We start from the raw sequence: 26,658 nt of genomic DNA, 5'->3' as shown, positions 1-26,658 counted from the left end.
AGATGTCGGACAGTTGCTCCGAGGAAATATTGTGAAATCTGCACAACCGGATCTTTCGGCAAACCCGTGAGACTATTTACAACACATCCGCCGGGGAAGCTTGAAGAGTTACATTAAATGAATTTATTAGTAATATGGATATAGCTTTTGAATTAGTACATGAAGTAGGCCATCCAATATGTTAAAATTCGTAAAAACCTCTTATTCAGGGTCCTGCATAAAAGAAACTGCTCAAGGGCGACTGGACTTCGACAGAAATACTTTGTTGGAAAATTGTGTGTGTAAACATATTTTCTATTACTATGCTTGTGATACGTTTTCTAGTAGGCAGTCAAAGAGAGCATCGATTACTGATTGGCAACGCAAAGTAGATACACTTCAACATCAATTTTGTGAAGATGTCCCAGGACGAGGCAGGTTCTTTCCATTTAGTAGGAAAATTAAGGCGAGTAGTAATCATTCAGGGCATCTATGATCAGTGCGTACAGACAACTGTGCATGGAAGGTGCAAAAACATCGCCCTCACTGAAGCTGTTGACGTCGCTATGATGGACGAGTCGACAGTTAAATCAAACAAGGCAAAAGGATTTGGTGATAAACGACATCAGTGTTAGATGGGGGGTGTTCACCCTAATTGTTTCTCACGTGTAAGAGGAGCGCAGACGTCTAAGGATTACAGAAGTAATGTTAAGTGTAAAACTTGTGGTAAATCAGGGCATTTAACGCAAGAAAAGAATTTTCAAAGTAGGATCGTCTCAAGCTTGTCGGGAGTCACAGGCTCGAAAATAGTCAGGTGCGAAAGTTCTAATTTATTGGGACATAGAGGTCGTTATAAGAAAGCAAATCCAGTTCTCTGCTTTTCGTGTCACAGGCCAGGGCACATAGAGAGTTCACTGAAAATGCACGTTATTCTGTGAAAAATAACAAGCAGGGAAACTAAAGAAAAGCATAGGATAACAGTCGCCTTGTGCTGAATTGGGAAAGGTATCAAAGTCGAGTGTGAAAGTAAAAATGAGTTTGTAGAACTGAATTGCCCACAGAGTACAGAAAGTCCATTAAAATTGCTTCTACATAATGGAACACAAATTGGTTTGTTCAGTATGAAGTATCTGCAAAACCCGGCCGAGAATACACCTGAAGAAAGTAAGATGATTAAAGGTGTCACAAGTTCAGCCATAGATACGTATGGTACGTTAGTTTTAGATTTTGGAATAGATCCGGAATCAAGAATAAAATATATGTTTCACCTGGTACGAGAAGAATTGGATACTCCCTACGCCGGTTTAGTTGGTAGAGACTTCTTTACGAAGCATGGTGTAGTAGTTGATTGCGCCAAAGGAACCCAGTAGATCGGCGGTACGTCCATTAAGCAGCGTACGGAGATAGAAGAACAATGCGCAAGTACACACGGGCAGGGGCTTAGAAAGTAGAGACGTGTAGGTCCGAGATTATAAAGGAGTCGGGTCCAGATGTGCATCCAGCTCAGCAGACATGCATCCAGTATCCGTGTCCACTGGACTAAAGCTGGTCAGACAGAGCGTATCTGTGAAGTGAATGTTCTCTGACCGAGAAGGATTGCAGTTGCGTTACACAGGAGTTATATAATATGCGGCCAATGACATATTAACAGATAGTACTGTTTTTTAAAAGAATAAGAGGACGTCAATTGTGATAAAGTTGTGTTTTATTACCAGAAAATTACACTTTGATCCATTATAAAATCAGTCATCAATTACTACACATGTCACGCAAATCACATTAGTATTTTTCTATTTATTTCTACAATACTTAATTCTTTTTTAACTATTCTTATTTAAAAAAAAGTTTCCTTCAATCAACATTTTTAAATAATTGCAATTATTAGCTAGCTAAGAAATTACATATCGACTCAGCAACGTTTCCTGTAAACATATATAAACACGTCCACAAGCATGTATAACTCAATTATTGTAAATTGTGACCAAGAAATATTATTTGGGACAATTTTTCAAGCTTCATTCTGCTCTGTCGCTCATTAATTATTTGGCCCATCTCGGAAAAAATCCTCTCACATGGCAGAGAGGTGGCAGTGATACACAGCCGTTTCAGAATTATTTTATAGAGTTGTGGATAAATATCTTTTCATTGTTTCCATCAGATAGAGGATGTTGAGTCCTATCAAGTAATTCTTCAATAATATACTTGTGTATTTCTATGACGCTCGATGCAGCAGGTTTTTGTGGACCAATCAAATTCTTAACTTGCTGACCAAATTTTCCAAAAACCAACGATTGACCTTCAAGTTGACCTGAAGGAGACTTTTTATTGTTTGTACTAATGTATTGATGGTTTTTGTCAATATTTAACTTAACTGTAGCACACATCTGCTTGAGGTCACCTATTGATTCTTCTATGCTTCTAGGCGCTAGACCATGAGACCTGGTCCTTGGATCTAGAAACGTCACTTGAGCAATTAAATCTTCTGTTTAAGCTTCACCAGGTCTTCCTTTTATATCGCGGTTAACTGTCTGGCATAGTTCTTCAGTACCGTATTTATTTTTTTCTGTTCAGTATTCACTTAATTTTTCAAGCATGGCACATACTTAAATGGGTATTTTTGACAAGGAAACATGTTTTTTCTGAGCAAAGAGTCTCTGTAATAACATAAAAATGTGTAAAACTTCGTTGCATTTTGATATAATTTCCTACTTCACAACAGACAAATTATTTAGCCGAGATTTTTCGCTGGCTAGAGTAGTTATTATAGCAGTCTGCATTGTATGAAATCTACTAATCACATCTTATTTGGAGTTCCAACGAATTACACAGTCCTGTTTCAGTTTCATTATCGAAAAGTTTAATGTTCTTTTACTATGCTGTAATCTAAATAACGCATATGAACTTCGCTTAAAATATCCGACAGTACTCTTTCCTTTTATTCTGTTTTAATTTCTTCCTGTTACAGACCACTGTTTGCTGCCAGATTTAAGGAAACCTCACTTGTCTTCTCCCTGCGATTGTCACAGCCCTTAATATGTTGCTAGCATTATCTGTGACTATGGCAGTAACATTATTTTGTATACCCCATTCAGGTACAACATTTCGGAGCATTTTTGCTATATTATCAGCTGCGCGCCGGCTTTGATGGTGAATACAGTGCAGCAGCAGATTTGGCGATTTTGCGTTTTCATCGATGAAGTGAGCTGTGATGGCGTGGAAGTGGTTTTCATTATTTTGAGATGTCCATCCATCAGCAGTTAAACACACAGCTTTTCCTTGCATAAATAAATTTCGAATTTCTTCCTTTAGTTCATTGTGGATGGCAGGCAATAAACCACAAGAAACTGTTTTTCTTGTTCGTATGGTATATGCTGGATAAAGTAAATTAAGCAGTATTCAGAACTCCGGATATTCTACAATTTTGAATGGGTGGTTTCTTCTTACATTCATTTTTAGTAATTGACTATCAATTTGCTTGGAACGATGAATTGGCAGGAGTGTTTCATTAGTTGTATAATTTGGAATTAAGTTTGGTTTTGGTGTTTGATATACTGCTTGGGTTCTTGAGATACTCTCATTCAGGGCTGCAAGACTGCTGAAGTGAAAGGTAAAACTTCTACTGAATTGGAAGGTATAGATTTATATGCAGAATTGTGGTTGGTATTTTTAGAATTGGTACCGATAATTGTAAATCCTTCACTGGCAGGAAAATTTATTTCACGTCTTTCACAGTGTAGTAGAATATTGCTGCGTTCATCTTTGTATGTCGAACGAGATTTCCTGTTCCAGTTCTTGGATTGTAAGCAAGATTTAGAGAACAATATCTAAATTTAGCTTTATTTTCTTGGCTTGCAAAATGATTCCCTCTTCACCGTTCTTGGGTGGTGGCATAATGAAACCTAAAACAACAAAAAAGCTATTCGAAAGCATCTAGCCAGCATGTGCACACATACTTTAGGCAAGTGTGAATAAAAAGCTTAATTAGTTATCGGTCGTTAAATCAGTAGACAAAGATCAGTGTCCATAACATCATATGCAGTGGTCAAATTTGACTTGCAACGTTTACCTGACAGACAGATGTGAAAAAAATTAAAACTTTTAAAAATATGATAGTGAAAATATCATAAAAATTGAAAATTTAGATTGCCCATGCTATTTAACATGTAAAGATGCCAAAGCTTAAAATCATACCATAAAATACACTAAAACCGGGCAATTAAAAGTTACTATCTACTCTTTAGTCACACAATCAATAAGGTGGCGAGACAGAGAGACTGGCACATTTATCGGTAGGATATTGTAAACAGAGGTTAATGAACTTGGGAATAAGCGATCGAGAATATACCGCTACAAAACGGAATTCGCAAGGTCTAACTGGACAGTTAAGCAGAAATGAGACACGTAAGAAACAAGATGTGTTAAATTTTGTCGGTGAAACTAATAAAATATTGCTTAAGGCATTAGATGAACAGGCTGCGTTCTACTTCGAATGAAAGATTGATTTAATAGAAAATGAACAGAGGTAATTTTTAAGTTGAGAAAAAGAGCAAGAAACAGCATTAAAAGCAGCTTTGTCGAGTTTCAACCATACAGTAGCTAGCCTTGCATGTAACGAGGAAATGATTATTAAAAAGATTGAAAAGCTCCATAGGTACATGAATGAAAATGCTAATAGTACTGATCAAAAGATACAGCTGTGATTAAAACTTTTAATGAACAGTAAATACAATTGGTATCGATTTGCACTGAGGTAGAAGGGGAATGTGAGATGCTACTTTCTGCCACAGTAACTGCTCAGAAACGAATCCGGGAACCTCATATTAATTCGGGATGATATTAAAAACGAGAAGTTCCATTTGCTCTCACAGAAAAAACGGTGTCAGTTGTTACTCACAATTGATGATAATGTGTTTATCTCCGGCCATATACAATCTACTGAGTGTGCCATTAGTAGAAAACGAACTGTTTAACCTGCACAGTGTATTATCCCTACCTGCCGAAGTTGATGGAAGTAAATTTTTATTTATATACATACAGCTAGAAAAAGAGTATTTGTTATTTAATGGATCCAAGCGGCATTATGCAAAACTGAGGAACGAGGAACTGTTGTGCAAAGAGACGAATCGCGTTCGCACATTTATAAACAAAACTTTGTTTAAATATCCACATATGATCACAAAATACGTGAAGTAAGGATGTTAAAACCCGCAAGGGAAATTCCCGAGGACTGTATCAAGAGGTTTGCGAAACTGATTGATGGTGGCTGGACTCCTTTAAGACTAATGGGTATTCGTTGCTCCAAAAGAGGAAGGATTAACAATTTTGTGTAATGACAACAACTCAATACAAGTACTGGCCAAAGGTGCAGGGTGACTAACATTTTATGGGCAATGTAAAGGGTATGGAATAGAGGTGTTCATACCGTCCGAACAAATCATGAGAATTAATGTGACCAGTGAAAACATAGCGCCAGCTTTAAAAATGGGGACTGATTGCTGTATGGAAAAAAAGGAACAGTTTTGAGCGACAGTTAGACATGACGCTAGGTCATGTAATACAATGTTTAGATGGCGTTAAAGTAGCAGGTCATAAAATAATAGAAACAGGGGAGGAAACAGCTTTACAACAGCAGCATATTTTCTCAGAAATAACGTGGTGTCATTATTCGTTCTGGTCTTTTCTAGGAGTTGTAATACTGGTCGTTATGTTTATATGTTGTTCGTGCCGTTACAGCAAATGTTTTAGAGATTACTTAAAGTATATGTGGAAAGGCCTGGTGATGATTCTTATGGCAGAGTACGTGTGAGGATGACCGTAGCAAACACAAGGGAAGTGTTGGAAATGAGAAGCATTCGTTGTAGAAGGCCTCTTCTGTCAAGCAGAGGAAATAGTGAAGATCGTGATGAAAGCTCCGTTACTTTTGAATACAAAGAAGAAAGAGCCTACAAGCAGAGATCATAGATAGTGCAAGGAAATGCAAAACTCTCGTAGTACGTTAGAAAGTACTATTGTGAAGCACATAAGTAAACTATAAACAAGAATTCTGTAATATAGTGTGTTTTCTTTTAGATTTATTATTGTAATGATGGTACATAATGTGCTATATTGATATGTTCATTTGTGAGTAATGCGAAGAAAAATAAACAAATAAATGTGGACGTGTATATGTAACGTAAAGAAAGAGAGAAAAATATGTTATGTTTGTTGTGTATTTGTATCTGTAAAGTAAAAAAGGGAACAGTTAATCAGCCAACGATTTGAATTTATGTTCTATATAATCTATGTCTTCATGAAAAATGTAAAATCGTTTTACCATGATACTTGCATGCATGTGTATTTACGTGTACATAAGGGCAGTGAAAAATGAAACAGTGTTTTATGTTGATGTTTACAAGTGTGCGGAAGTGAAGGATTCAAACTTTACAAAGTGCAAAATGTAAAGAAAACTACAGGCATTAACCAAGAATGTCTATAATGTCATTTCCAGAGGTAAGATGTTTTAACTACAACATAAGCCATCTTATACTTTTGTTGCCAAATAATTGTCAACAAATTTCTCCCATGGGGGAGTTGTTACATATTGATGACGTAATGACTTGTACTTTGTTACACTGAAGGTGTTGAGAGCCATTAAGGGCACGTCAAGATAGGAAATCAGCGACACAATGCAGAATGTAGGCACAATTGTTAGGGTTTATGTTGCCGGAGCTAAACAGTAACACTAGAGCCCTGCAAATTGCAGACGCTCTGGACTGTCCCAGGGCAGAAGATTCATTCCATAGTATTAACTGGTAACTCCGTCCACCGCTTAGACTCTGTTGTAAGGGGTCACAGTAGAAGGTGGCCGCGCAAAGGTACGTCCTAACAGAGGTAGCAAAATTGATATTTGCTCCTGAGAACTGGAACGGCAGTGGGTTTACACAGGTCAATGTGCTACCACAGCAGTCCCCACTCAAAGGGACTGAGTGCGGGGCCAAGTGACGTAAGGTACTGTTGTAGCTGGCCCTAATAATAGTGGAAGTGACGTTTACCTTTCAGCTGAAAGACTGAAAGTTATTTGCTCTGACTTGACCGTTCGTTCACTCATGAGCATTAAAATGTTTGCCTGCTTTTCTACTCAAAACTGAATTTACGGTCTTATGTTATGGAAAGGTTGAACTGGGATTACTATTTCAAACAGCGTGTCTCAGCGCAAATTTACACAAAGGCAAAACTAAAAGGCGTGTACTGTGCGGGAAATTAAATCAAAACTTCTACTCAAAAACCACTACCAAAGCCAAACTGTGCACTTCCCAACACAACTGAAACACTAAAATTACGAAGCAACCCTGCGAAATACACACTGTTTCCTGGCCCATCACAAATTTGAATTGCAAAATAACTGCTTAGAATTTGGGCAATGGAAACATGAGGTGAGACACGAAAGAACCAACAAAATATGAAAAGAATCTCTCCTAAAATTACAGCATATTCAGCAGCAGCACAGTATCAAGAAATCGCATCAGCTAAAATATGCGAAAGTGAAAATAAACTGCCGGGAGGAAGTTTGGGATGATTTCTTCATACTAAAAAAACTTCTTCACTGAAATGAAAATACTAATCCGTTCATTATAAAGACAATGCTTATTTCAGAAGGATACAAACTCACAGAAAACTTTAATTTATTTACAAAAATCTTACAAGGAAATACTATTACGATTAAGCAAATTGAAATGAATTAAACAGAAATGACCTGAACTGAGGTAGGGAGGTGTACTGTTCTGTTGCAAGAATTGCTAATATTATCAGCACATGGAAGCAAAAATTATTACTTTATAAACATAACCATAACGCAAATTCATTTTCTCTGTCCCATAAATGCTGCGTCCGTAAGTCTTTCCATCACATTAATAATTCCTAACAATTTTTTTCCAGCAAAATCCTCCTCTAATATGCTCAACGTTATTCCACGTCCAATAGTCGACTATTCCACTTTACAGCGGCGCCAAAGATACTTAAGTTCAGAGATACTACTGTCACTGCCGTAAATCGACTATTACACAGTTGGACCACACGACTGCTCCACTCTCTTAACATAACGTTTCGTATCATTCTGAAACTATCCGCCCACAAATGTCCACCTTTCACGCTGTTGATACCAAACTTTGTGTTTGTTCGTGTAAGGTCCGGGACCATCCCTATTTACCAAGTAGGAAAAAGGTAGGAATCTAAACGTGCTGGCCAGAGATGTCCTGGAGGTGCAAAGCGGCTGGTCATACTGGCTTAATCTTGTTAAGTGCCAGTGTATTGGTGGGTCGTCTGTAGGAGGGGAGAAATAGTGCGGTGCCTCGTTCCTCTAATAACTCGTGTATTCAGAGGGATTTCTCAATCAGATTTTTGGGGCACTGATCCCTTGTCGCCCGTGGATAACCTCGATAACCTCCTGCATACTCGAACTCGGAGTCTTGAGTCGCGTTTGGGAAGCTCAGTTGGTAGAGCACAAAAGTCAACAGGTCCAGAGTTCGAGTCTCGTTCCGGCATACAGTGTTAACCTGCAGACAAGTTTCATATCAGCGCACACTCCACTGAAGAGTGAAAATCTCATTCTGGAAGCTCCTACATGTCCGTTTTTCTCATTTGCAGTGTTGCTTGCATGTGGGTACTTACACTACTGGCTATTATAATTGCTACACCAAGAGGAAATGCAGATGATAAACGGGTGTTCATTGGACAAGTATATTATACTAGAACTGACATGTGATTACAGTTTCAAGCAATTTGGGTGCATAGATCCTGAGAAATCAGTACCCAGAAGAACCACCTCAGGCAGTAATAACGGCCTTGATACCACTGGGCATTGAGTCAAACAGAGCTTGGATGGCGTGTACAGGTACAGCTGCACATGCAGCTTCAACACGATACCACTGTTCATCAAGAGTAGTGACTGTCGTATTGTGACGAGCCAATAGCTCGGCCACCATTGACGAGACTTTTCAATTGGTGAGATATCTGGGGAATGTGCTGGCCAGGGCAGCAGTCGATCATTTTCTGTATCCAGAAAGGCTCGTACAGGACCTGCAACATGCGGTCGTGCATTCTCCTGGTTTCGCAGGGATCGAATGATGGGTAGAGCCAAGGACCGTAACACATCTGAAATGTAACGTCCATTGTTCAAAGTGCTGTCAATGCGAACAAGAGGTGACCGATACGTGTAACCAATGGCACCCCATACGATCACGCCGTGTGATACGCCAGTATAGCGATGACGAATACACGCTTCCAATTTGCGTTCACCACGATGTCGCCAAACACGGATGCGACCATCATGATGCTAGAAACAGAACCTGGATTGATCCGAAAAAATGACGTTTTCCATTCTTGCACCCAGGTTCGTCGTTGAGTACACCGTCGCAGGCGCTCCTGTCTGTGATGCAGCGTCAAGGGTAACCGCAGCTATGGTCTCCGAGCTGATAGTCCGTGCTGCTGCAAACGTCGCCGAACTGTTCGTGCAGATGGTTGTTGTCTTGCAAACGTGCCCATCTGTTGACTCCGGGATCGAGACGTGGCTGCACGATCCGTTACAGCCATGCGCATAAGATACCTGTCATCTCGACTGCTGCTGATACGAGACCGTTGGGATCCAGCACGGCGTTCCGTCTTACCTTCCTGAACCCACCGATTCAATATTCTGCTAACAGTCATTGGATCTCGACCAACGCGAGCAGCAATGTCGCGATACGATAAACCGCAATCGCGATAGGCTACAATCCGACCTTTATCAAAGTCGGAATCGTGATGGTACGCATCTCCCCTCCTTACACGAGGCATCAAAACAACGTTTCACCAGGCAACGCCGGTCAACTGCTGTTTGTGTATGAGAAATCGCTTGGAAACTTTCCTCATGTCAGCACGTTTTAGGTGTCGCCACCGGCGCCAACCTTGTGTGAATGCTCTGATAAGCTAATCATTTGCATATCACAGCATCTTCTTCCTGTGGTGTAGCAATTTAATGGCCAGTTGTGTATTTGGGCTGTTGTTGACCACTACTCGCACCTTTAGTTTGAGCCTAAATCAGATAGCTTCTACATAGTTACAATCACTATCTACTTATACAATGGTCACAAATATTTTAATCTTAATCGTGGCTCTGAATTTAATTCAAAAATGTTCAAATGTGTGTAAAATCTTATGGGTCTTAACTGCTAAAGTCATCAGTCCCTAAGCTTACACACTACTTAACCTAAATTATGCTAAGGACAAACACACACACTCACGCACCAGAGAGGACTCGAACCTCTGCCGGGACCAGCTGCATAGTCCATGACTGCAGCGCCCTAGACCGCTCGGCTAATCCCGCGCGGCCAAATTTAATTCTTCATTGGAATTTTTGTTATAAAAATGTCTGGTCAGCAAAATATTGTGCACAGCGTGTTGCAAGTTCTTTCATTTGCTGTTCATTAATTCTCCTTTAATTACTGCAATTTTACCTCTACTGTCAGTACAGACTGAATAACTAATTATTCTTACTGTAATTGTACATCAATTAAACAGTGCAAAGCTAACATCGTCTGCAAGTAAGTTCACTTTCTAAAAGAACCAGCCAGGTTCTTATCCCTTTTCTCCAGAATGGTATGCGTTCCACCACGTTACGTTCGTTACGTTCGCGCATTCATGGTTAACCAATAAAATCGACAACACTTACCCTCTGAGGATGCTCATACTCGTACGTAATAATGTTTCCCGAAAATTCAAAGTTTACACATAATTATTTTGAAACCGCATACTGCCGAATGTACGTTACACTCTTGCACTGCAGGTCCCCGTGTGACTTGCCGGGGCTTCACGGGCCACGGCGCCAGACTGACGCCTGGAACGCCTGGAGAGAAGCTGCGCGTCGTGCTGGACCGCTTCATGGACTACCGGCAGGAGCAGCTGGACACGCTGCAGCGGGACCCCGGGCTCTGGATGGGCGACGTCACTAGCGTCAACCTCACCATGGTCGAGGTACGGAAGGCCACGAAGACGGCGTCAAACCGGGAATTCACGTCCCTTCACTAGAAATACTTTGTTCAATCTGCAATCCCCGAAATCTTCTTGTATCTCTCAGCCTTTTCCAACTATACCTCCACCTATTACGATTCTTTAACAGAGCATTCGTTGTTACCAGCTGAGATTTATTGCAGAGCTCAATTACTCTTTCTCCTCTCTCATACCCAGCACCAAGACCGTATTCTCCAGTAACACTTTCTTCTTCTTCTTCTTCTTCTTCTTCTCCTACTCCTACAACCGTATTCTAGTCCCCAATGACTATTAGATTTTGATCTCCGCTTATGTACGGAATTACCCGTTCAATATCCTCACATACTTTTTCTGTCTCCTCATCTTCAGCTTGCGCCGTCCTTAACTACTGTTCGCGGTGTTGGTTTGCTATAGTTTCTGATGAGAACAACTATATTACTGAACTGTTCGCAGTAATATACTCTATACCCGACCTTCCTACTCCCGTTATACCATTTTCTCCGTATACTCATGTGACCAGAAATCTTTGCCTTCTTTCTATTTCACTCCACTAACTAACACTGCATCTAGACTTAGTCTTATCATTTCCGTTTTCAGATTTTCTAGCTTCCCTGCCACGTTGAAACTTCCAACAATCGACGAACCGACTTGTACAACGATATCCTTTCATTACTTTTTAAATCTTTTTCTATGGTCCTCTCCCTCTTGGCAGTCCCCTCCCCACAAGATCTGAATGAGGGACTATTCCGGAGCCGGCCAGTATGGCCGAGCGGTTGTAGGCGCTTCAGTCTGGAACCGCGCGACCGCTACGGTTGCAGGTTCGAATCCTGCCTCGGGCATGGCTGTGTGTGGTGTCCTTAGGTTAGTTAGGTTTAAGTAGTTACAAGTTCTAGGGGACTGATGACCTCGGAAGTTAAGTCCCATAGTGCTCAGAGCCATTTGAACCATTTGAACTATTCCAGAATCTTTCGCTAATGGACAGATCATCATGGCATTTTTTTCAACTACAGGCCACATGTGCTGTGGATGCACATTATGTGTCTACAGTGCTGCGGCTTCCATTGTCTTCTGCATCATCATGCCATTCATCATTTCTGATTATTCCATCTTATGGGCAGTCCCGCACCCGAAGGGCCAGAGAGTGGCCTTAATCTCTGTCCTTTCCTCCGCCCTCTATACAAAGTCGTTGATAGGACGTGGGTGACTTCGTGACTTCTTATGGCGTAAGTCCGCGGCCGCCAAAATTGATGATTATTATTCAAAATTTAAAAGGTGTTTAGGTTAATTTCCGTGGCCGAGGACTTTACTAATCGAAAAGGCTATCCCTTACAGTGGATGTCCGCCCTTAAAACTTCGTAAATTGAACTCCTGATAACCAAAGGAACCCAATACATCATGTCAAGTGCCGGTCTTGTGTGCCAAATGCAACTTGGTACCGTTCGTTCTCCTCGGAGCCTTCGTGTACAGACACATGTAGCTCGATGCTGTACCTATAACCGGGACCTGTCCGAGCACAGATAGTGTTTGGTCTCCTGATTTACCTTTTGCTGTTCAGCGCTCTTCTGTCGATGCGAATCCCTCTACTGCCATGTCAATGCCAGCCAGAGCAATGACCGCCGTGCTAACAGTGCGTGTTGCTGGATACAGTTGTCGTACGACCACGTTATGCTTGTTTAATTGAAAATAAATGATGGCAAATGAGGCGAACAAAATTTCTGCCCTCTCGATCATTAGTCGCGGGGGGTTCGCTGAAATCCTACAAGGCCTTTAGTAGAGCCTCCTGAACCAATCACCCACGTAGTCACATAACAGTCTTAGATACCTCACCACCACGAGAAAAAGCACCGCGGAACGATAAACTGCTTTCAAAATAGATCAGGATCCTGTCTTTAATTCCCATGTGTCCTGGTAGACATTTCTTCCTTCTCCATGGGCCAAACGTGATGGTCTTATAAACATCCAATTCTGAAATACGATACCTGAAACATGCAGCATGATATTTCCCTATATACAGATTGCAGATTGTGTTACACCCTACTACTTCGGGCGTATGAGCTGAAATGCTAATCGACTCCACGTTCCAGCATGTGGTAAATTTCATGTCACTTATACTGTTGTCTCACACGGTGTTCATAGTATTCCAAGTTTAGTGCCGACACACTGTGTTCAGCGATGAATCGCGGTCTTATGCTACCCCTAATGACCATCGTTGACGAGTGTTACGGCAACCTGGAGAGAACTCTCATTCTTTTGATACTTTGGAAAACCACAACGATGTTATTCCTGGCGTTACGATATGAGGAGTAAGCGGGTATGACTTCATACTGCGGCTGGTAGTGAACGGGACAACTTTGACGGCCCAATGCTACGTTCAAAATGGTTCAGATGACTCTGAACACTATAGGACTTAACTTCTAAGGTCATCAGTCCCCTAGAACTTAGAACTACTTAAACCTAACTAACCTAACGACACCACACACATCCATGCCCGGGGGAGGATTCGAACCTGCGACCGTTGTGGTCGCGCGGTTCCAGACTGTAGCGCCTAGAACCGCTCGGCCACCCCGGCCGGCACAACGCCACGTCTCGGACATCATGTGGTAGTATCAAGGTGCCATTTCTCAACAGGACAATGCTCATCCACACTATAAATGTTTCTCTGTTAACTGCCTGCGTGATGCTAAGGTGCTCCCATGGCCTACAATTACCCGGGTCTGTCATCAATAGAACATGTGTGGGACCAGCTAGAACATCAGCTGTGTCCCTGTGCCAGTATCCAGGATCTCAAGGAGCAGCTGCAACAATTGTTCGCCAGGTTGCCTCAGAAGAGGATTCAATGGCTTTAGTGCACCACTCACAATCGAATCACTGCATCCATCCAGGATAGATGGGTTGCCGTGTTATAGTGGTAAGTTTGCTCATACTGTCAAATTATTTGTAAATTTGTTTCGATTTTGAAATCACTGAAGAAATTTCACGTGACTTCCCAGCCCGTGAATTATCTCGACTTCTCCCTCCATTGTGGACGCTTACCTTTTTTGGACATTTAGAATGGTGGTAGGCTTTTGCGACCAGTCAGTATTCTTATGACCAGTTGAGTTGTACTGCGTATCAGGCAGTATATTTATATCTAGGATGTGAAGGAACTACTTATTTGTTGAGTTATTACTGAAGATAAAAATAAATACTTGTATTACGTGACACAGATGTCACCCCGCTTGGGGCTCTTGAATGGTTCAACTCTGGACTTGTTTTGACGGCTTCGTGCGCATAACAGTGACACTGGAATCAGATTTGCAATACAGTTACATTTGAAAGGAAGGGTACGTTTTCATTACTGCTTAAAGTATCGAATTACTTTATTATTCGATAAGGATACAAGCTAAAGTAATGAATTAAAATTTGTACCCAGCCCAGGATTTGATCCCATGGCTCCTGCAGACAAGACAAACGTGATAAACACTGCACCGTCGTGGCACTTGTGACGTCCCTTCCCTCCTTCTGCACTCGTCGGGAGAAGACGTGACTCGTAATGATGCTCGTCCCTGTCATTATGACGTGGAACAACAACTGTAACTCTCGTAAAACACGGCTCCTCGCGTAGTTAAGAAATATTCTATTGTTCGTCGTAACAGTCTTATCAGTTTGTGTTAACTGATCAATTGTTTATCTTTTATCTTATGTCCGGTTAGTTTCGTTGAGCAGTGAAATCTTGGTTCTTAATCCTATCATTGCAGTAGTTTTTCACATTATCCTTAGCGAGGATTAATAATTGCTGTTCGTAATTCCGTTGCTATGCCGTTGCTACGTCAAATTATTAACAACGGTCCAACGTAGCTCTAGAGATCACTTATATTGAAGTAACGTCCTTGTAACACGCCGTAATGCTGATTTTTATATTATTCACCTTTCACTGTCTGTTATTCCTGTCTTCACACAGTCACTTAAAATGTTTACAAGACTCGATCACTAGCATGAACATACATAATATTATTCCTTGAATCATGTAGGCAACACATCTGATTTATCTCTTGACTAATAGTTTATTAATCTTTTTATAACTAATTTTTCTCCCTATCACGCACACACACCGATATGTCATTCGAGATTAACTTCTCATCAGTCCAGTAATCGTGACGTAGACAACAACTTTTGATTGAACGGCGTATTGGTTTTTCTTCATGACTTTGTTTTATTGTGTCCTGCTCAAGACTACGAATAGTTTTCGTGTCACTGGTCCTTTACTATCAAGTTCGCAACTGTTCTTTAGTCCGAAGGTTAAGTCCAGTCAATCAGTATCATTCAATTAAAATCACCGTCGCGTTTATAACGGTAAAGATTACTTTATTCAGTCGAATGACTGAGTATGGTTTAAATCTCTCTCTCACGAACTATCGAACTTTCACAACTGAAACAATCTAATAGCGTTTGCTTCCAGAAGACTATCGCAATAGTACTCTAGAGCGACTCAAGAGCAACTAACTAAACATTTCCATATCCGAGTTGCATTGTAGGCGCATTGAATTTCCTTTTCAATGCGGCTACAACTCTCTTCCCTGGTAAATGTTATCTTTGACCGAATTACCTCCTTGGATTTAACCTTCGTTCATATGAATTAAAATTTATTCTATAGATGTTTAAAAGATAATGCATGACAACCCTTTCCTTTTATCTCCTCTTTTGTATGTTACTCTCAATATTTAAGTGTTATAGTTGTTAATCAAAATTATCAATGTAATTAATTTTTTTACCACCAATAGTTGTTGTCACTGTCAAGGTGGTTCACTTCCCCACTTTAAGTTTTCACAAACTTTGTTAATTAGGGTTTTCTGTCTTTGGGGCGTTACACACAGTAGCTACCACAGCTGCACGGACTTACCGAGTCCAATGCTCTCCCTAACACTAATTTCAGTTCACACCTTCAGCTCATTTTTCTCCTTGCACAATTTTCGATTTACTGGTACATTAGCTTCTATCCATATCGAAGACAAAGTTGAGACTCGCACGTTTCCAGGGAGATCATTTGATTCAGGGAGATCATTCATTAGATCAATAAATTATTATTGTTTATGTTGTGTTCATATGGAAGTTTCTACCGATGTTCACAGGTTTTTGGTGCCTGACTGCGTTTTAACTAAGTTAGTTGATGTGCACCTTATTTCTGGGGACTCACGACGCAACAGTCGAGCAGCGAGGGGCCTCTATACACAACTATTTCCAGGCATATGGTCACCAAATTACGTCACATTTCAAAGACGTCATGGTCATCTTAGTGAAACAGGATCCAAACTGACTGAGAACCGGTAAACCCCGCCGTGTGTGAACTGTTCAGTTTGAGGAAGCTGTGTTACAGCTAACTGAACATAACCCCGCCTACCGCACACTATCCATAACCAAGAAACTAAATGCCTCCTACGTTAATGCGCGAGAGGGGGTTTCTATCCATTCAGGTATCAGAGGGTACAAAACTTTCAGCTGATGACATTCCTCAGGGCGTAGGGTTTGTGGGGGGAGATACAGCGTTCGTCGCACGAGAGGCATTGATATATGTCAGGTTAGTTAGTTTCCACTTTGACTTAAGCTGCATACATTATTCGTGAAACACGTGATTGTTTTTAGTGTGTTACTCAATAATTAGCACGTAGATGCCAGCTGTGCAATAATGTAAACAAATGACATTTTAAGCAACATCTTTAAAACGATATTCGTCACACTGCACTTTGAACGTCATTCGCATCAGAAGGTTCGTGGATCCTGTCGGGGAAACGGTGAAACTGTGCCATTCTTGTCACGTAAAAAAGTTTTTTTCTTATCCCTTCCAAACGCTCTAAAATTTTGGTTCAAATTGCTCTGAGCACTATGGGACTTAACATCTGAGGTCATCAGTCCCCAAGAACTTAGAACTACTTAAACCTAAGTAACCTAAGGACATCACACACATCCATACCTGAGTCAGGATTCGAACATGCGACCGTAGTGGTCACGCGGTTCCAGACTGAAGCTCCTAGAACCGCACGGCCACACTGGCCGGCTCTAAAATTTTGTATTCATGGTTTTGTAAGCGAAATATCGACACTACCGATACTTTTCTCTGATATATAGGGTTTTAATAATTCTATTTTGGTTGATGCTTTCGTTGTATATTTAATGCAGTCATTGCTTTAAGCTATTACGTCGAATTTACGCAACCAAACTAAGATTCATTAAGTATTTCCAGAATCTCATCGATATATGGCAGCATAGAAGATTAGAGACATCATAAAATACTTGAAACGCTCAATCAATAGTAGCGATCAGAATTCAATATTTGATTTCTGATACGCCTGAGTGTATTTGTGGATCGTAAACAGAGATCACAAATGGTGCAACGCGGCTTGCTGTAGTGCCGTAATACAAAGAATGATAAGATATATCTTGAAATGAATGCGAAAGAAGTGGACTGTTAATGAATTGTACTGTAACTGAACACAAGAAATATGTTGTCGCTGTGCCTTCTTGTAATGTTTTGTAGTTCCTTGCTGGATAAGGAGAGGGTGGTGGCCAGTTTCCTCTCACTGCAACACAAAGTGCTCACGTGGATATATTACAAAAATGGTTCAAATGGCTCTAAGCACTTTGGGAACATCTGAGGTCATCAGTCCTCTAGACTTAGAACTGCTTTACACCTAACTAACCTAATGACGTCACACACATCCGTGGCCGAGGCAGGATTCGAATCTGCGACAGTAGCAGCAGCGCGGTTCCGGACTGAAGCCCCTACAACCGCTCGGCCACAGCGATAAATTACATTTCATTACATGAACCAGTTGACTACTTAACTTCAGTGATGTCCAGTTGGAAGTTCTGTGGTTAACAGCAATCAAACATCATGTACTGATTCTTGAATCGTGTCCGTATCACAACCATATACAGCGACTAACGTTCCCTCACAGCTAACTAAGATGCAAGGCGACAACTATCACTGTGGGAGACTAGAGCACAGTGTGACGTGTTGAGGTGCAATGTGAACTTAGTCCCGATGCGACGTACTGAGGTTCTGAGATTGAGAGACTGAGACAGCTCGGTCGGCAGCGGCGGCGGCCTATAAGCCCAGGGAGCGTTATCGGCGCGTGGCCTGTGAGCGTGTCTTGGTCTTCTCTTGTCATCTGTCCACTTAGTTCAGCGCCTGCTATAAAATGTTTGATATTGCCGACCGGTGTGCTGGCGAAGGCGTAAGCGCGCACATTCCTTACCCTCCCCCCCCCCCCCCACCCCTCCTGGACTTAGATATGAGCCAGGAGCCACAGATGTGGAGGACGGCGTACTCCCAGCCGTATCCACGCCATATGGCTTGTGAGAGCAGAGCAACGTCTTCCCGAAAATACTGCTCAGGATACACGTCCAGTACTGAGGGCGTTTCCTGGAGCGACGGCGACGGCGATGGCGATGGCGACAGCGATGGCGGGTCCAGGCCCATCCGTTCGAAGAGCGGCGACGGCGGTGGCGAGGGCGTTACGTCTTGAGGTGCCTTGGCAGCACCAGCAGGCGGCTGCGAAGGCCGGGGGCTCCGTGAGACAGTGATACAGCAATTAGATGCACATATGCGCCAAAGGTTTTCTGGATCTCGCCTCGTTCCCAGTGCTGACGTCGGCCAAAAACCCTGTAAGGAACAAGATCATGCAGTGCAAAGCTATACTTGCGGAGCATCGGCGGCGCCAGATGCTGCGGTAGGTGGAGGAAGTGCAGCAGCGTCCGATGGCGACGGTCACGGAGAAGCTCCGCCGGTGATGGTCCGTCGCGTGAAGGAGATAAAATACGAGAAAGAGCTGCAGTGATTGTTCCCGTGCGTAGGAGATACGAAGTTCGGCCATTCGTTGTTTAAAGCTGCATACGAAGCGTTCTGCTCCCCCGTTGACCTGGGGAGTGCAACGCCCACTTGTTAGATGACGAATGCCATTTAGTTCACAAACCTGTTCACACTCATGTGACGTGAACTGAGGTCCTTTGTCCGTAACAATGACTTCAGGCAATCCTTCAGAGCAAATAATTGAGAACAACACCTGATTGGTGCTACATGACGTGGTAGAGTTCATAGGCACAGCAAATTGGAACTTACCACAATAGGCGCATGAGTGTTCCAGAATGGTCCTGCAAAGTTAATGTTCACTCACTGCCTTCCCGATTGAGTCTTAGGCCAAGCTGCGAATGTTTGTGGCGGAGCTTACGGGTTCTCCGGGCATGCGCAATACTTTGACGTTGTTCAATGCAAATGGAAATGAGTGTTTTGCGTCATTGGCCGGGAGGTCCCTTGCGGGGCAGATCCGGCCACCTTGGTACAGGTCTTATTACATTCGACGCCACACTGGGCGACCTGCGTGCCGGATGGGGATGAAATGACGATGAAGACAACACAACACCCAGTCCCTGAGCGGAGAAAATCTCCGACCCAGCCGGGAATCGAACCCGGGCCCGCAAGACGGCAATCTGTCACGCTGACCACTCAGCTATCGGGGGCGGACGACACTGTTCAATGTTGGCGTGCATGCCCTGCCAAGCACAGTGCCGGCGCGCTATCTGTTTAGTGCGACCAATTCCCGAATGACCTTCGTGAAGCAATAGTAACACATCCTTTTGCAACACTATGAAAACGAGCACACGCGACTGTCCAGTATCAGACTGTACTAAGATCACACCTTGTTGTACTGAAAGGTTATGCCGACGAACAAAGTACCGGCGTACTGCTGAGTTCCGAACACTGTTCAATGAGCGAGGCCAAGAGGTGCGAATGTAATGCTACGAAATCTTCAGATCAGGGTCCGCTTCCGTGACCTGTGCAATTTTTCTGTAATTCAGTGGAAAAGTTGCAGCAATTCAGAGTATGTGCATCTATCTGACAAGAAGATGCGTTAGAGGCCGATCGGAAGACGAGAAAGGGCGTCAGCATTGCCATGTTTTGCCGTGGATCTCTACACAATTTCGTACTGATACTGGTGTAGAAGCAAAGCCCATCGTGGCAATTTTTGACCAGTACGTGTAGGAACCGTCTTTGATGGATGAAACCAGGACTGCAAAGGCTTATGATCTGTCAGTAAATAGAACTTGCAACCAAACAGATAGTGTGGAATTTCGTCACACCATACACAATAGCGCCAGTTTCTTTTTCATTTTGTGAATAATTGCACTCAGTTTGAGTTAAAGGCTTTGAGGCAAAAGCAATAGCTCTGTTTTGTGCACCAATTCTGTGGGAAAGCACAGCGCCTATTCCGTAAGAGGAAGCGTCTACTTGCAAAATCACTGGTGTCGCAGGCTCAAAATGTACTAATCATCTGTCACTGAAGAGAGCATTTTTGTGTTACTGAAATGCGTCGGGGCATTCTTTGATCCACACGAAAGGCATATTTTTCCGAAGCAGGCGATGCAATGGGACCGCGATCTGTGAAGCTTTCGGTATGAAACGAATGTAGTATGTCAACTTTCCTAGCAGTGACTGCAGTTCAGATACACTGCGAGAAACAGGCAGGTGACGGATTGCAAGCAAGTGAGATTGGAGGGGGTGCACACCCTGACTGTTTATCACTGACCTAAGTGCTGTAGTTCTGTCTGAAAAAAGTCACACCTTTTCAGAAGACACTTGAGTCTTGCATCTGACAACACTCGATAAAGAATACGCATATTGGTAATGTGTTCCTCTGGCGAACGACCTGAGTCGACAATATCGTGAAGGTTGTTCGAACAGAACGGCACTTGAGCAGTCAGTTGGTTCAGGAAACGCTGAAAAATGGCGGGTACAGAGGTACTGACGAAGGGCAAACGCAAAGACTTGAACAGGCCAAAGTGTGTATTAACAACGAACACTTTCTGTGATTCTTCCTCTAGTGGTATTTGCAAACAAGTATGACGCAAATCTCAGAAAAGTAATGGCCTGCGCCAAGCGTGTACGTAAGTTCTTCAGGGCGAGGCTATGGATAAATGTCAATTATTGTCTGTGGATTGACTGTAGTTTTGTAGTCAACACAAATATGTGACCAGAAGGCTTGGGCATCAGAACCAATACTTGCCCACTGACTAATTTTTATGGGAGCAATTACACCATTGTCTTGCAATTCTTTTAAGTCACTTGCTACTTTGTCTCACAAAGCAATGGGAACAGGTCGAGCGTGGAAAAACTTAGGCTGTGCATTGTCTTGCAGGGTAACGTGCTCTACAAAATTTATGGCTTTTCCAAGTCCATCAGAAAAGAGTTCCGGAAGTATCTTAAGAAAAATATATTCACTGTCTTTCGTACTAAAGGCAGTCACTGAAAGTACATTGTCTTGGATGCTAAGGCCAAACAAGTCAAAGAAATCTAAGCCAAAAATATTTTCACTGTCTCTCGAGTGCAGCACACGGAATTTCATAGTCATAGTGTGAGATTTGTAAGTGGCAGGCAAACTACACTGTTCTATTAATGAGATTTCCTGTCCGTTGTAAGGAGTGAGGGGCGTGCTACATTTTGACAGGCGTGGCACGATTAAGTAAAGTTACAGAGGCACGTGTGCCCAATTGAAAGTCAACACGACGGCAAGGAGTTTGTAGTGTTACAAATAGCTTTTAGGGATGGCGTCGCAGTGCACGGGGGCGAGATGACGGCGAAAACCTTACTTGAATTACTGCTAGAACCTGTAGTCGGTTTTGAAAGCACCGCATTCACTTAATGTGCATGAGACCTGTTGTTGCCAGAGCGTCCAGAATTGGCGTTCTTTTGCAGTTGCAAACAATCTGCATCGACATGGCCTTTCTTTCCACATGAGTATCATACCGCGTTGCATAGCGGGAATCTTGCCGCTTATGGCGAGCAAGATAGCGAGGGCAAGACATAACTAGATTTACAGGCCTGACTACATATTTAGCAGGCTGTCTGCGCGTCTGTGTGTGCGCTCATTGTGGGGGCTGAGGCAATAGGCGACTCGACCAGACAAATCGGGAACTGATCAAATTCATCGGCGGCTAAGGCGGCGGAATCGAATTGTTCCAATATTTGCAACACTTGATGGAGCAGAGGATCTGAGTACTTGAGAATCAGTTCTCCAGTTCTGCTATCAGGGATACTGTATGTGATCGCATCACGGATCGTCATGTCATTATGAAAGTCGTCACAACAGCACCTGAATTAGTGAGAATACTAGTGACGGTGGGTGTGTTCGGTTTTTTCCTAAGGCGAATGAACTGAAATCTGGGTGCCGCGATTTGAATCTGCTGTTCGCAATGCTTCATCTTAGTAGAGTGCGTCGGGAGGAGACGTAGGGAAGAGTTTCTGAATTATACGAAACACAGGGTCCCGCGACGGTCAGAAAATAGTGATATTTCTCAGTAGTTTGAATTCGATGAACTTGGCTGTGGACCGGGAAATAGGTGAGATATTCCAGCCATTCTTGTTCATTTTCCTGTTTGGTAGTCTGCCTGCTTAACTGGGTGCAAGCAGGCCCGGGTTCGATCCCCGGCCGGCTTAGAGATTTTCTCCGCTCGGGGACTGGATGTTGTGTTGTCATCATCATTTGATCCTCATCACCGGCGCGCAAGTCTCCCAATGTGGCGTCGAATCAAATAAAACTTGCACTTCGCGGCCGAACTTCTCCGAATGGGGCCTCCAGGCCAACGATGCCATACGCTCATTTCAACTTTTTTTTCCTGTTTGGTGCCACTTGTTGGATCGGTTGGTTGGCCGGTTGGGCAGCCGACATAGCTTGTGCGGCAAGCAATTGCTCCACAGTCAGTGTGGCAATTTACTGGTTCTGAAACTGAAATCTGACTTAGTTTCAGAGCAGGAACAGTCTGCGGCTGATGCACAGGGCAAATATAAAAAGCAATGTGCAAAGCCTGCGAAAAGAGAAATATATTATTTCTGCAGCTCCCCTCCTGTAATACATGCAACAATAATAATAAATTAGCAAATAGAATCACTGTAACGACAGCTCCCCTGCGGCAACTTAGAACACATGAAAAGCAAACGAAACTTGATCAAACTCGTCGCCAATTGTTGTGGCTGTGACGTCTTGAAATGGTTTGTTATTTCTGGCTGGGTTAGGAGAGGGTGGTATAGTAGGTACGTGGCCAGTTTCCTCCACTAAAACACATAATGTGCATTTGGTTGAAATACACTTTATTGCAAGAACCAACTGAATACTTGACTTCAATAACGTCCAGTCTGAAGTTCTATGGTTAACAGTAATCAAATAACATATACTAATTCTTGAATCTTGTTCATGTCCATCACACAACTATATACAATGACAAATGTTCCCTCACAGTTAAGGTGCGAGGCAACAACTATCACTGTGGGAGACTATAGAGCAATGCGACGTATTGTGGTGCAATGCGAACTGAGTCCCAGTGCTACCTTCTGAGGTACTGGGATTGAGAGGCTGAGACAGCTTGGTCGGCTGCGGCGACCTATATGAACGGTGCCCAGGGGGCGTTGTCGGTGTGAAGCCTGGCGGCGTGTCTTGGTATTCTCTTGTTACAGGCGCACCTAGTTCGGCGCCTCCTACACAATGTTTCCTAGTGCCCACCGGTGTGCTTCCGAAGGCGTACGTCAGCACAAAATGATTCTATAAGCCCACAAAAGTACTCAAGCCTGCAAATAAGGAATTCGGTTTGACGGCTAGCATTCGGGACACCTCATAACATTTTTTGGAAGCTCAGAAACTACTTCATTCTTTGGAAAGGGTAACATTTTGGAATTTACAACAAGACGAAATGAAAAGTTCATATACGACTCTGTAATCACCTTCCACTGTCCTTAATCTGAGCAACCTATGAGCTTCCACTTTGCTGCTCGGAGACACGCGGCCTAATTCTTACTCCAACCACAGAGTACCAACGTAAACTCGCCACTACAATTAAGTCTCACCAATGTTAGTAAACTGAAATGATTTCACCCAAATGTTTATTCATTCTGGAATCTGTGGTGTCACCGCCAGACACCACACTTGCTAGGTGGTAGCCTTTAAATCGGCCGCGGTCCGTTAGTATACGTCGGACCCGCGTGTCGCCACTATCAGTGATTGCAGACCGAGAGCCGCCACACGGCAGGTCTAGTCTAGAGAGAGACTCCCTAGCACTCGCCCCAGTTGTACAGCGGATCATTAATGGATTAAAGTTAAGTATCAAACTAATTACGTCCGCTTTCTGAATTCTAATTACTTGTCATGTTCCAAAACTCAGTATAGTCCTTCCCTCCTCACGCCAGCCTGCGTGAGCTAAAACGCGTGCATTTCGGCCTCCATTCGTAACACGATGTTGGCTCTTCTGCCAACACAACAGAATCTCCACAATAGCACTGACCACATCCAGAAAAAGGCAGTGTCCTCTAAAAACACGTCTCTAGTAACTAGCACTTAACCGAATCCGGAACAGAACTTCTTCTTCTTTTCAGCAATCACACGCCCTGTAGACGACGAGCTGCATCAAAGATATGCTTCTATCTCTCGCTGTCTCTCTCCAACCTGCGTGGATTCCTAAGGCTTCGACGTCCTTCTCTATGTCATCTTTCCACCGTGTGCGAGGTCGGTCCAATGGTTGTGTTGTTTAGAGAGTGTTCTCGAAGCCCTCAGGAATTCTGTTGCTTTCCATTCTAGCCACATGCCCCGCCCATTTGCAGTTTTCTACTTTTTAACTTCTGGACGACAATGGGTTGCTTCATTTAGTGATAAATTTCAGTGTTCTTTCGAACTCTCCAGATGTCATTCTCCAATACAGGTCCCGAGATTTTTCTCATCGATTTCCTTTCTAAAGCATTCAGCTTTTCTCTTTCTTTCTTGGTAAGCATCTACCTTTCCGGACCGTAGGTACTACTCGGGAGATAGTTTACGAAAAGTCCCATTCTGGTGCCACTGTGCCTTCAGCTCTTCTCCTGTTTCACTGAGCAAGACTAAATCATCTGCGAATGTCAGCAGTTTTACTTCACTGTGCTCGTATCGGACGATTTTCTCCAATGCTAGGTCGAAAATACCAAATGAAAGAGTATCTTCTTGTCGTATTCCTGTTTTGATTGAGAAGTTGGAGGATATGGATCCTCTGAACACCACTACTGCCTGTGAGCCACCGATGCACAGTTGTATCATCCTAATCATTTTGCTGGGAATCCTAAATTATTTTAGTGTGTTGTAGTGGCTACTTCTGTAATTCTGTGGATATTGTCATAGACTCGCTGAAAATCATGGAACAGAGAGTCAATATTCCCGTCAGATTACCACTATTAGTCAAAGATCTGCCATAGAGCAAACAGATTGTCATTTGTGGAACTGTTTGGTCGAAATCCAGCCCGGTATTCTTGGATAATGTTTTCTGTATAAAACTTAATTTTTTCGAGAATGGTCATTGACAGAACCTTGTATCTTATGTTTAGCAGGCTGATTCCTCTGTAATTTCCACATTCCATTTTAATTTCTTTCTTGTGTATGAGGAAAGTTATTGCAGTTTTCCAGTCTTCAGATAGAGTTTCAGTTTCACAGATCGTTGTGATAAGGTTACAGATTTCACGTAGTTTCTTTCCACCCTCTTTTAACATCTCTGCTGACAAGTGGTCCACGCAAGCAGCCTTGTTGTTTTCCAGTTTTTGAATGGTGTGCACCACTTCTTGTTCTGTAATGCTGTATTCGCCAGTATTACTGCTGTTACTCTCGATCATTACGTAATTGAATGTTATGTGAGGGCCAGTGCAATATAAAATTTCTCAGAAATACTCTTTCCGTCTTGCTAGAATATCTTCCAGCTGTGTTACCAAGTTTTGATTTTTATCTTTTATGAATAGGTTTTCATTTGGAAACCTCTGTTACTACTCAGAACAGAACATGGACTCCAGTATATGTCAGCTTCGTCACGAAGTGCCGATCACCTCGCTAATGACCATTCTTATTGTGATGTACACATTTTAGTAAGACACTACGCAAAACTAAAAAAGTTTGCAACGAAAATTAGGGGCCGCTATGATTTTGCGTTTGGTGCGTATTGCACCATATGTTGCTACGTATGAAATTTAGCTATCATGCTGAATTTTTGTTTAGACTTGGGAGGAGATCTCTATCTGCCTCCGATCTCGAGAAAATGGATCCCATGTAGCGCGCTCACTTCCGATCTCACGCCCGCGAGAATGAAATACTCGCAACATCTCTCGTATCTCCTAAACTGCTCGAGACATCGAAACGAAAGTTTGGCGAATGATAGCACACAAGGAGGAGAGTGTTTTTCCAATTATTAAACACACGGAACTTTCTTATCTATGGCGATATATCACTACTTATACTTCTTTTTTATTTATTTCATTCCAGTGATTGTAATTTTTTAAGAGTTATCGACAGCTAGCGAAACAAGAGCTTCCTAGTATGAAAATAAACATGAAATTTCTTCTTTTATGTTACTGCAAACCGATGCTATGAGGTTTTTCGTAAGCTATTGAACTCTGTGATTGCCAATTACTTGTTTAATGACGCCCTCCGTTTCGGAATTCTGTCTCAATAGCTCCTGTGAGATGACTTGGGCAAATTACATTGTGACAAAGGAAGTACAATTAAACCAGTCACCAAGATAAATGTGGCCTTTACTAAGAAATGGTGATGCTTCTTCGAATGACAAAAGGTTAACAACTCACACAAAAACAGATTGGCAATTCTGATGGAATTTTGGAGGAATCCCAGTAACCCATAGTATTTTTAACACTGAGCG

At 42.5% G+C, this 26,658-nt stretch overlaps 1 protein-coding gene across 1 annotated transcript in view; it reads left to right on the top strand.

The window, feature by feature from the left end:
* LOC126194932 (aminoacylase-1-like) overlaps positions 1–26,658 on the top strand; it is a 118,814-nt gene that overhangs the window by 79,388 nt on the left and 12,768 nt on the right. The window contains exon 5 of the mRNA XM_049933314.1: positions 10,775–10,962. Within this exon, the coding sequence (XP_049789271.1) occupies positions 10,775–10,962 (188 nt within the window). The remainder of the gene's footprint in view (positions 1–10,774; positions 10,963–26,658) is intronic.

The sequence above is a fragment of the Schistocerca nitens genome, chromosome 7, assembly GCF_023898315.1.
Source record: "Schistocerca nitens isolate TAMUIC-IGC-003100 chromosome 7, iqSchNite1.1, whole genome shotgun sequence".
Taxonomy (NCBI): domain Eukaryota; kingdom Metazoa; phylum Arthropoda; class Insecta; order Orthoptera; family Acrididae; genus Schistocerca; species Schistocerca nitens.
The sequence above is the reverse complement of the archived record's forward strand: the minus strand, read 5'-3'. Positions and strand labels throughout refer to the sequence as shown.